At 30.4% G+C, this 12,202-nt stretch overlaps 1 protein-coding gene across 1 annotated transcript; it reads left to right on the top strand.

Annotated features, from left to right (window-relative positions):
* Positions 1 to 1,369: 1,369 nt before the first annotated feature.
* Positions 1,370 to 10,993, top strand: LOC106463499 (derlin-2-like). The gene is made up of 6 exons (XM_013923540.2): positions 1,370 to 1,844; positions 3,751 to 3,816; positions 4,939 to 5,106; positions 5,350 to 5,545; positions 6,750 to 6,840; positions 10,466 to 10,993. The coding sequence occupies exons 1-6, from the start codon at positions 1,752 to 1,754 to the stop codon at positions 10,566 to 10,568; spliced, it is 717 nt and encodes a 238-aa protein (XP_013778994.1). The 5' UTR covers positions 1,370 to 1,751; the 3' UTR covers positions 10,569 to 10,993.
* The last annotated feature ends 1,209 nt before the right edge of the window (positions 10,994 to 12,202 follow it).

The following is a 12,202-nucleotide window of genomic DNA, read 5'->3' as shown; positions in this document are numbered from 1 at the left end:
CAATTACTCACTACCTACACACACATTGATGCCGTCACGTTGTGACCATTTATATATACCAGACTACCCTATATAAATGGTCACAACGTGACGGCATCAATGTGTGTGTAGGTAGTGAGTAATTGAACTGCAGTCAGAAAGTATTGTTGAAGTTCGTTGTTATAGCGTTTGTTAGAGAGCGACTGTTGAAAATAAGTGTATCGGTAAAGTTATATTCGGAAAGAATAAACCAGTTTTATTAAGAAAGGACTTGTGTAGCTAAGGTTTCGTGGGAACGAATTTACGGAAAATTAACGAACGAACGGAGACGTAACAATACCTACGCTAACTCGTAATCAACTCGCTCATTGTGAACCCTCGATAAGATATGGAAGAAGTTCCAGAATAAAAGGAAAACTTTATATTGCTTGTAAGTTTGTGAAACTTTTGTTTATAAATCATTGTTTGTAATAACTGTTATTGTAAATTGTATTGTTTTGTGTATATTAAAACATATTTGTGTTAAAAAAGAAAACTGTGTGTATCAATCTTGTTGGCAAATATCATAAACTAACTATATATCGGCTTTTACTTAACTGTTCAATCCAAAGTACAATTTAACTACTAAATTTAAATTATTAGTTAACTCGGTTTCGGACTATTTGAAATTCTAATACGTAACAGTAGTACCAATGGTTTTATGGTCGTCATGTATTTTTGCTTATTGGTGTTAAAAGTCAGAGTCATAAGCTCTAAAATTAACAGTATTTTTCATATTTTCGGACTGGCATGGCCTGGTGGTTAGGGCACTTAATTCGCAATCTACAGGTTGCGGGTTCGAATCGCGTCACCGAACATGCTCGCCCTTTTAGCTGTAGGAACGTCATAATGTGGGAGTCAACAATCAATCCCATTATTCGTTGATGAAAAGTAGCCGAAGAGTTGACAGTGGGTGATGTTGATTAGCTGTCTTCCCTCTATCACTTCGCTTTTTAGTGGCCCAGCGGTAAATCTGAAGCTTTATAAAGCTAAATAACCGGTTTTCAACCCATATTGAGCACAGCACAATAGCCCATTTTAAATTTAGAGCCGGCTAGTGCATATAGCCCTCAAGTAACTTTTCGCGAAATTCAATAAACAAACAAAAACATGCAGGAAAATCAAAATAAAGAAATTTGTTTAAAACCAGATATAAATATTCAGTGCTATTGAATAATAATATAAGAACCCGTAACTTGTATTACATTTCAAGAATTCGGAGAAACAAATCTAAATATCATGCATATGTGTCGTGAGTAAATATTGTACACGTGTAATAGCGTATTCCACGCCCATATTGGTTACATAATTTCACAAATTTGCCATCTAGCGGTCATATATTAATAAGTAGCATCGTGTTGCAGTTTAGCGTTCAGTTATTCGAATTACTGGTGTTCTTGTTATGTATTGTACGTTTCTGTTTATATATTTACTCATTGAACTTTATGCATTTTGTTAGAACTAATAGAAGCTTTCGTTATTTTTGAAACAACGTTAAAAATTTACTTGTGTAAATCTAATGAACTGCTTATAGTTGTAAGTTTAACGTTTATTTATTACCGAGAAGTGAAGTCAGAAAAGCTTGAGCTTTTATTTTTAATTTTTACACAATCTTGTGTTTTATCGACGAATATCGTATTTCGCTAAGAGCTTATTTGAAGTACAATTAACATATTGTTATAATATATTGAGCTGTGGCTGTAGAGTGAGCGCAGTTGAAATTGTTTTTTAACATGGCCTACCACAATGTTCAACATGAATATATGCAGATACCTCCTGTAACTCGTGCCTATACGACTGCATGTGTTTTGACAACATTAGCGGTGGTAAGTTTTCCTTATTTTCTGTCTGTTTTTACTTTTAGTTTTATAATTAGATTGCAATATTCCTTACGTCACAGTCCAGCAAAACGCTTGAAACTAAGTTACTATTCCTCAGTTTTACTGAAAGTGAAACTTAAACACAAATTCATGCCAGACTGTATAGTAGTGTATTGACACATTTTTTCACGAAGACTGCAAATTATGAGTATAAATATAATAAAAATATAAAATTTATTAGCATAGTACACTTCAGATGAAATGGAACTTAAAACTTGTAACAATTGTGGCAGAAGAAAAATTTAATAAAGTGATATCTCGGTTCAGTAAAAAATGGTAAAAATTGTATTTTTAAAGGTATAATAAAATGCAAAATACTTAGTATTATGAAACATAAAATTTGTAATATTATGATAAAATGTCATACATTAAGAATTGAGATAGGAGCAGTTCAGCTGTAACTTGTAAGAAGATCTGTGCTTCTTTGTTTTACAATAAAATAACATTTACAGCATACTTTGCAGTAATGACTTTTTCTTACTGCAAAAAAGTTAACTCTTTAAGTGTTGCTGCATATATTGTTCTCAATAGATTTGTGTATATTTAATATTTTTTTTCTTATTTTTATTTTAAAGAGTTGTATGAACAGCTTTTCTACATGATTGGGTAGTAGGGTCATTCTCAGAACCAGTTTAAATCTAGTGATAGTAAAATTAAACCAAGTACTAACATCACATTTTTTTTTCATAATAACCTGGTGGACCACACAAACACCAAAAGTAGAGAAATTAAGTTCATTACCATAATTATATTCTTATTTATAACAAAACTGTTGTGGTTAAGTGACCAAAATATTCACAAAATCTTTCAAGTTCAGTATTTGGCCTACTCAAACTCTTTGCAACCTTTTAACTCACTTTTAAGCACTCAAATAAATTAGAAGCGACAGAAAAATATATGAAATGCATTGCAGCTGTGGTGACAGATCATAGAATAATTTGGCAATAAGGACAACTATAAAAATAATGAAATAAATATTTCTTTAGGAAACCAAAACTTCAATCATTAAAGCTCATGCAGAACATGTAGTAGATTAGAAAATGACATTGATTGAAAAAACACTGACCTCAGAACTAATAAAAAAAAAAAAAAAAAAAAAAACCTCTAGAAGTTGACAAAAACAGTTTTCAAATGGGACCAAGAAATTGAAATAAAGAATTAGTGGATTCAATTTATCCAGAAATAAACTACGGGTAAAACAAGCTTTTTTTTTTTTAGGTCGTGGGATCTCATCTGGTTAAAGTAAATCAAGAGCAGAAGCACACCATTGTGGTTAAATCCAACCACTCCTAAATTGAGTTTATCTAATAAAAGTGATGAGAAATATCACTGAACTTCCCTTGTAAAGTTATCTATCTTGTTACTCTTCTGGGAAGAAGATAATAAAATTGAATGAATACGAGGCTTTCAGATTTTTCTTATGTTGAATTTTGTTTGGTGTAGTTTTCAGGCTAATGTTTTGTTTCAATTATTCACAAGATTTTGATTTTTTAACTTCATATGCTATTTAAAACAAAATAAATGTTTTTTTGTTGTTTTTTTTATTTAGAGTTTTAGATGTAATAGGTTAAGTTCATTTCTCAAATATAACAATGCATTAACTAATTACAATTTTCCATTTCCCAAGCCAGTCAAGAGCCACAAGCAAGAGAGAACTAGTTCAGAAAAGCCCTGGTATTTTCATGTGCACTTGTTATTATGTGTATTAAAGTTATGAAAAGTATCTCAGATTTTAAAATGAATTAGTATGTTACAACACGGATGAACTCTTTTGAAACTACTGACATACTGATATTGTATGCACCATGTTAAATCACTGAAATTATATACTTTGTTTGAATTTATTTTTCAGCAGTTGGACATTGTTTCTCCTTTTCAGCTCTATTTTAATCCAGATTTAATAATAAAACATTACCAGGTGAGTCAATTTTTTTGAATGTTAAGACAATTTTGTATATTTATTTTAGAAAAATAAGTTTTAACTGTATATCCATGGTAAAATAGAAGGCTAATATAATGATGCAATATGACATGTATTATTAAGGCCTAATAGAGGATGATTTTGAGGTCTGTTATTGACCAATATAATAATCTACGTGAATGTTTAAAATGCCCTCGCATAACTTTAGTAAAGTTTGAAAACTTAAATGTCAAATTTTCTTTAAAAATAGACCTATCAAATTTGTAATTTCTTGTAATAAATTGAAATTCTCAGGTAACTCTAATTTATATAAGTTTGGCAGTTAAAGGATATATTACAGTACTTTCATGAGGTTTCTTGAGTTGGCCGTCTAGAAGTAGATATGAATCGGGCTCTAATAATATTGAAATATATATGTATAAGTAGGTGACTTCATCTCTTTCTCTTTATTCATATTTCTTTATTTCAAATAGTCTGTGTGTGATCATTATTATTTTTACTGTATTATTTAGTTTAAAGAATCAGTTCTTTAAGATACTTAACAAAGTTAATCATTAGTTGGTGTAATGTAACATTAATCACGTCTTCCTCTACTAGACCAGTATGGGTTTTCAGGAAGAAGTGTTTGTAATAGCACTTCATCTCGACATTTGATGTTGTATGCCCTGATCAGGAGTCCTTTTGCTCAGTACTGGGGCTCAGCAGGTTGACTGGCTTACATCACACAGTCTCAGAAAATGCTGTTTATACCAGTCATTTATAAGATACCAAGTTTTGGGGTATGATGAAAGAGCTTACCACAAAGGATCGATAAAAAAATTGAAGTAGATTTCAAAAGTCTTGAGCACTTTTCAATAGTTCACTATCCTTCAGGAAGAAAAAGGGTGTTTTAATGCTTCAGCTGCAAAACTATGATTTCTTTGTTAACAGTTAATTATCAATCTTGTTATCAATTACCAATGAATATATTATTCCTTGCCAGCTTAGGCATTAAACACCATAAGACTTTAATGTATTATTCTACAATTATGTTTGATTAAAACTATAAAAAGTTCATAGGAAAGTTTGAAATATAACTTTCCCTTAGCTGTTAATACCCGTGCTCATTTTGTTTTCCAGATCTGGCGACTAGTTACCACATTTCTATTTTTTGGAACGTTGGGATTCAATTTCCTGTTCAACATGATATTTACATACCGTTACTGCCGAATGTTGGAAGAGGGCTCTTTCCGGGGCCGAACAGCAGATTTTTTTTTCATGTTTTTATTTGGAGGAATTGTCATGATTGTATCCTTGCAGTACTGTTCTTAAAATGTTTGCTCTCACTGAATAGTAAATTATCTCAAGAATAACTTTGGAATACTTAAAATTATATAAAAAAAACAACAAAAAACAACCAACCATACATACATAATTGTAGTGAGCTGGAATAAATACATATACAAGTTTATAAAAGTAAAAATAAATCAATCTTTATAGATAATATAAATTGTTCTATTCTAAGTTATTAAACTTTGACTTGAAGATCAGATAATAGCTCTGTTTATTAATCTCCTTTTCCTTGGTCAAGCCTTTACAATCATGTTGGTTTACATTTGGAGTCGTCGAAACCCGTACATTCGAATGAATTTCTTTGGATTGATGAACTTTCAGGCACCATTTTTACCATGGGTCCTATTAGGATTCTCAGTTTTACTTGGAAATTCGGTGATGGTGGATTTAATGGGTTAGTTTTGTGCTGCCCTTTTTATTTTTTACTACTATACTGGCTTCCCATAAATGTCCTTCTTTCCAGAATAGTTGAAATTCAAGTTCTAACTTGATGGTTATATTTCTAGTTACCAAAAGAAAGTAAACACGTATAATTTACACCCTTCATAGGGTCCTGTATTCAATTTTTAATTTCTGGTTCACTTCAGCTTCTGTGTAATATAATAAATTCTATTTCGTGTTATTTAAGCAATCTGCATGACACTTCTGTCAAAGAAATTAAGAGCAAATGCCGTATACCTGTTGTTAGATTGATAAATTTCTGGTTTTACATAATGGTGTGCCATATGCTTTACTTTAAATTCACTTACAGTTTTATTGAAGTAAATGGTCATTTCATTTATGTAGTGTAGAAGTAATTTTAATGGGCAAAATACTGTTACCACATTTGTTTTGTATAATGTCTTGTAAATGGTATTGTGTAATCAAAAATCTTTGTTTCTAAACTAAATGTAGTATTCTGTATGTTGTTGCTGTAATACAAGAATGAAATATATGTGGGAACTTTTTTTTTTTCTCCTTCCAAAATTAGGGAAGAAAGAGTTGCTCAGTTGTTAAAGTCATGCTTATGAGCAGTTTTTGGAATGAAACTGTATGTTCCTCGAGTTTTCTTCCATAGTTCCCTGTGTATTTATTTTAATAGACTATAATGGAGAGTAAATACTAAAATTGTAACATATAAAATAGGAGTATTATCATAAAACAAAAAAAACACAAAAAAACTACTGAAAACTTCACATGAAACTAAACAGCTGTGTTTCCATTTTTGAGCTTTTATTTCAATTTGGGTAAAATGTAATTAGTGGTGAAAATGTAAGATATTTATAAAGAAATGAAAGTAATAATGCAATGTCAGAGTTTTTGTCTCAGTCAGAGCAAAATAAGTTCAATGACACTAGAATATTCATAATTATAAGAAAAACAGTTAAATGGATTTAGAGATGAGTAGGGGGCATGACAGAAGTCACTGAAAAGAAGTAATGCATAGTAGTAAACATAGAAGAAATGTTAAATCAGTTAACTATAGAAAATATGAAGTATGTTGTGTATTTTTTAAATTATATGTGCCTTTTTCGATAGTTTGATGAGGAAAAAAAATATCAGTTATATAAATGTTTGCTCCTTACAAGAACTAATGGCTTGACTCTTTCTGTGTATAGGAATAGCAGTTGGACATCTTTATTATTTCCTTGAAGATGTTTTTCCAAACCAGGCTGGTGGCTTTCAGATACTAAAAACTCCATGTTTAATGTAAGTTTACACGAAGTAGATTGTCTTTTCATGAGCTAGGCCTAACCTTGTGGGTAATGTGCCACGCTGCAGACCAAAAAGTCCAAGGTTTAACTTGCAACATGCCACTAAATATAAATAAGCAGTTAATCCCATTATTTGGTTAAGAGTGGCTTCATAGGTGGCATGTACTGCTAATTGATTGCTTTCCCTCTGTTCAGTACGTTCTAGGTGAAAGAGTGCTGTACCTAAACCTTGGAGGTTTCTGACTTATCACGTATGTTGTGTAAGGCACCATTCATGTTGGAAATACTATTGTATTGTCACATGATTCTTAAAGGTGCTTAATAAAATTATTGATATTTAAAAAATAAATAAAAAAATATCATTTGGATAAAGGCACATTTACTACAGATGGACATCATCATCACAAAAAAAAAACAACAAATAACAACAATCCTCCTTAGTTACTTGTAACTGATTCATCAAGTGGGAAGGGCTATAATAAATATTAGAAACATGGTAATACCATCTGTAAAGTTGCTTATATTGGTAAAACTACATTTCACTAGAAATACACCTATTGGAGTACATGGGCATTTCAGCTAGAAGCAGATGTAAGATAAGAAATACACCTGAGTCTTGTATCCAATTGCATAGCAATTTTAAACTTTAAAATTCCAGACTCTGGAGCAACAGATTATGAACTTTTATTAAAGAAAACCTTTCCATTTTCAATGCTCACCCAGCAATAAAGAATAACATCAGCTCATCCCTATTGTGATTAAACTAATTAATTCAGGATTTCTGGTGTACTTATTTATTTATTTTTGTTTTTCAAAAATACAGGTGTTTATACTTATTTATGCCATTCCTTATAGTATTTTCTCTTAACAGAATTATTAAATAACTTTGTATGTTTTATCATACATTCTATTATATTGTTGCTATTTTAGTTCTTTTTTCTAAACCTTTCCTTGTGTCAGAAACCTCTCAATTAATAGTTAAGGTTGTTTTTTGTAGTTAGGGTATTGTGAATTGACTTTTTGAGGTTTTAATGCTGATGATGGAATTAGAAATAATTACAAAAAATCAAGGTTCTAGTTAACCCAAACTCCCGGGTCCCGTATGTGTGAGAATGGGTTGGGATGCATAAGATTTGACCCTCTTGGGTACCGAATACACACTGCAAAATGCCTCTTGTGCAAGATAAGCACAAGTACTTTGCTTCAAATTTTGTACCATAACAAACTAAACAGCATACAGTTTGCACACAACTGTCCACAATCAACTTCTAACAGGCTTAATCAATGACAATAAACTGCATGAAAATGAACCCACATGAAAGTACCACAAGATTAACCCCAGAATGTAGATAATAAATCAAAATTTAGTACAATTTAAGTTTTAAGTTCTTAATTTTATAAGGAAATATTTTAAAAAAATTCTCAATCTCCCTAGCATGAGAATTGTGATGTTTATTACCTATGTCTTCCCTCTAATTCTTTTTACCAACATCCCAAGAACTATGAAATATAATGTAACTTACTCATTATAGTTTTCATCATTCAGGCAAAGCATAAATTAAATAGCCTTCAATCTTATTTAGTTACAGAGCAATAAAATATAAAATCAGACCCCTCTTTCCACGCCCACCTGTCACATCCTCTCTTTACGAACTGGCAAATTATTCTCCCTCACATTTAGGACTATATTATTTATAACCAATAGAAAGCCAGGGTTTTACTCTATTGGCTAACATATTGTATTATGTTGTCTGTACAGAGAATTGTCTATTTTCCTTCCAATTCAAACTTTATTCCTATGGGAACACATTGACGAGCTTAGCTAAATTTTTAACGGCTTTTGTCATACAATTAGAAAGCCAGAAAAATTGTTATAGTTATGGAACATTTTCCTTTTTGCATGCTACTATTCTGTGTTTTTTGGTGCATTATTTAATTAAATAGAAATTATTTAATGCAGTAGTACAATTAGTATGAAAAAAAAAAAAGTAGGGTTTAAATTTCATTGACAGTTGAGAGCAAAAAAAGAGACCCCGGGTAAGTACTTTATATTTTGTTTTGCAATTTATGTGGTGCAAATAGTAGTTAGACATGGTTCAAACATTAATAAAATTTAATTGTAAATAGATGTATGCTGTTACAAGCTTTAACCCTGTCAAGACGGGTCACAGGTGAAAGGCCATGTCATTTTGTTTGTTGACTCGCATTCAAAATTTTATTGAACTACTATTTCATGAATTTATGTCAGTAATTTTGGTATCAAACTGTAGATTATAATTCAGATTTTAGTATTATATATTATTAAATTTCTTAATATAAAAGCAAATATTAAAAATGCAGATAAACAAACCTTTTTGTGTGTCACGTGGTATGTTTAATTCAGCACTGGTTTATAATTAGATGTTTGTGAAGTCAAAATACTAAATCTATAGTTTCATATGAATTAGAAACTCAAATTACCGATATTGACAAGCTAGAATATAAAATAATAGCCTCTTATCTTTTCAGTTTGGCATGAGAGAAACATTGCTGTACAAACCTTAAGACTTAACAAAGAAATTAGATATTTTGCATATGAAAGCATTGTAATGTTTACTGATAAACTGCCAAATTTCGTTAATATTTGCTCACTAATTTAAATGTTATAGCATGATGATTATAACAAGCAGAAAAAGGTTATGAGGTCGATTAATTTTTGTAAACTTTTTTTATATGGTAATTTCAAGGTTGGTTAAATCAACCAACCACACATAGTTAAAGTACAGAAAATAACAGATAAAATATAAAGTTTTTCTGAAAAATATCATTTGGTATTTATTTAGGAAGTTAGGGTTATGCAAATCATATTTGAAAATTTTCAGATGAAGAAAATTATTTTTAATCCTATCATGAAAATTACTTTGCACTTGTAAAGGGAAACAGTGTAAATTGTAAAGTTTTCATTTAACATAATTATACACTTTTCCACTTGCAACAGGTCAACATGTAGGGTACCTTGTAAATAAAGTTTTTCATTTTTGAGTTTATTAAATTCTACCTATGAGACCTTTGAAAATATCACTGGAACTTTTGAAAAAAGTTGGGAGTCTGAGACCTTAGTGAGAACCCTGAAAAATTACAGATTTTTTGGCATTACCATGTTTCTAATATTAATTATAAAACTTCCCTAGTTATTATTTGAAAAGTAATTAAATGTACTACATAACTTGAGTTTGATTGGTTTGATGTTTAGTATACTTGTTCTTTGTTTTTTTTATTAGTTTCTTACACAAAAAGAATAGCTTGTAGCCTTTTGTAACAAAGTTCTTAAGATTTAAAATCTTGGTATAATTGCAGACTTGTCATAGCATCATTCTACACACAAAATCTAATTTAAAAACACTGTTATTGAACTTGGGAAAAATGAAATACATTTTCATTGGACCATTTTAAGTAGGTGTTTGTTGTTTCAACAACACAATATGTAATTATTTGTGTTACACTGACACGTAAAAGCATTATTTGTCAACGAAACATTTAAAACACCAGAAACAAAATGGAATTAAGAGCAAGCATATTTCTAAAGTTCTAATTTATCTTATATTTAATTAACTAGTTTTTATTCATTTATTATTCTTCAGAAAATATCTTTTTGATTCTGCACCGGACGACCCAAATTATAATCCTCTTCCTGAAGACCGACCAGGTGGATTTGCCTGGGGTGCTGATGTTCCACCCCAGTGAAACGAGTATTCTGCAGTGTAAATATATACACGTACAATGTGTTTTTATCCTCTTTGCTCTTAATATTACCTTCTAGATGTAAAAACAGTAACTTAACAGTGGTTAAGAGAAGTGGAATTTTTTTGAAAGCATGAACTATTTACAACATAGAAATATTTTTCATTCACTGTTTTGTTGTGAAATGGTATACCATTAATATAATCAAAACTTATTTACAAAGGCATTGTTTAATTTGTTTTTCAAATGTAATGGTAATTATGTTCTTAATGTTAATAATTATTTTAAGTTGCTCTTCCGTATTATGTCTTGGACCAGGAAAAGCATAACAAAAACTTGTTAAGGAAACTAATAATGTTAATGTTTCTTTTTGCACTATTGTTTGTACAAATTGATACACAGAAGTAATAAAGCAAGTTTGATTTTGTTATTGTTTCTAAGAGCAATTATTGAAACTTTAGTATCAAATATAACCCTATCTGAAGCTCTTGTTTTTTGGATGAAAATGTATAAAACATTTGTATTATGAATGAAGTTATATATAATAACATGCAATGTAAATAAAAAAAATCAAAAAAATCTGGTGGAAATATTTGAGCAATTGCTTTTTTTTTTTCTTCTTTATTTGCTGAGTTTAAGCAATTGTTTACCAAGGGCATCTGGTAAAGTAATACTAATCAGGCCATTCATCTAGGGCAGTGTTGATGTGGCTTAACTCTTACTTGCTTGCTAATGTGTATGTCATTAACTGGGAAAGGAGGAACATTCAACCAGCAGGTTAGAAAACCATCTTTATAATTATAATTTACTTTGTTTAATATATTTATTATTCATCTGGTAGGAGAATTGTAAGAAGCTGCAAATTGTCATTATACTTCAATTCCTCTATCCAATTTTGTAGTTGCATATGTTCTTTGTGATTGACCGCATAAATATTTGTTATAAAATTTTAATACTTTGGTTCTGTATTAACCCTGAATTTTATACCACATGGGGTATACTTACTGCATAATATTGAGTAACTTGTTTGTTTTTTTTCCACTTGTAACACTCAGTTCCAAGAATTGACCAAAACAAGTTGGATGAAATCACTCATTTTGTATGTAAAATACATACAAAATTGCAGTATTGATAGTATTTTTGTGTGTGCGACTCATCTTAAAAAGGACCCTGTAAAGAATAAAGCAACAAACCCATAAGCAATTTGATTCATAAATAGTTTAGAAAAAATATGTTTAAAATAAATAAATTGGGGGGGGGGTATTAATATGCTCCTTAGAGGTATGGTTTCTGATTGGTTTAGATAAACACAAATGGTACAGATAGGACAGAGGTTTCAAAACCATGTATTGTTTGTAAAATACCTGATCTGCTTGAAGCCTAATGTTAATATAATAAAGTTAAACCATACTTTGTTATTAAGCATGTTCCTAGACATCATATTGCCAATAGCAGGCCAACAAGCTAACTGTCACTTGAACAGTAGAAGCTGATTGAGCTGCATATAAAATGGACTTCCTCTCCATTGGTAGGTTTCTGATATTCATATTAAAATATCAAGAATAGTATGGTTTATCATGTGTGGAAAAAATATGGATAGTAAGAAATGTGTGTACGTGTGTGTGTGTGTGTGTGTG

The sequence above is a fragment of the Limulus polyphemus genome, unplaced genomic scaffold (genome assembly GCF_000517525.1).
Source record: "Limulus polyphemus unplaced genomic scaffold, Limulus_polyphemus-2.1.2 Scaffold1425, whole genome shotgun sequence".
Taxonomy (NCBI): domain Eukaryota; kingdom Metazoa; phylum Arthropoda; class Merostomata; order Xiphosura; family Limulidae; genus Limulus; species Limulus polyphemus.
The sequence above is the reverse complement of the archived record's forward strand: the minus strand, read 5'-3'. Positions and strand labels throughout refer to the sequence as shown.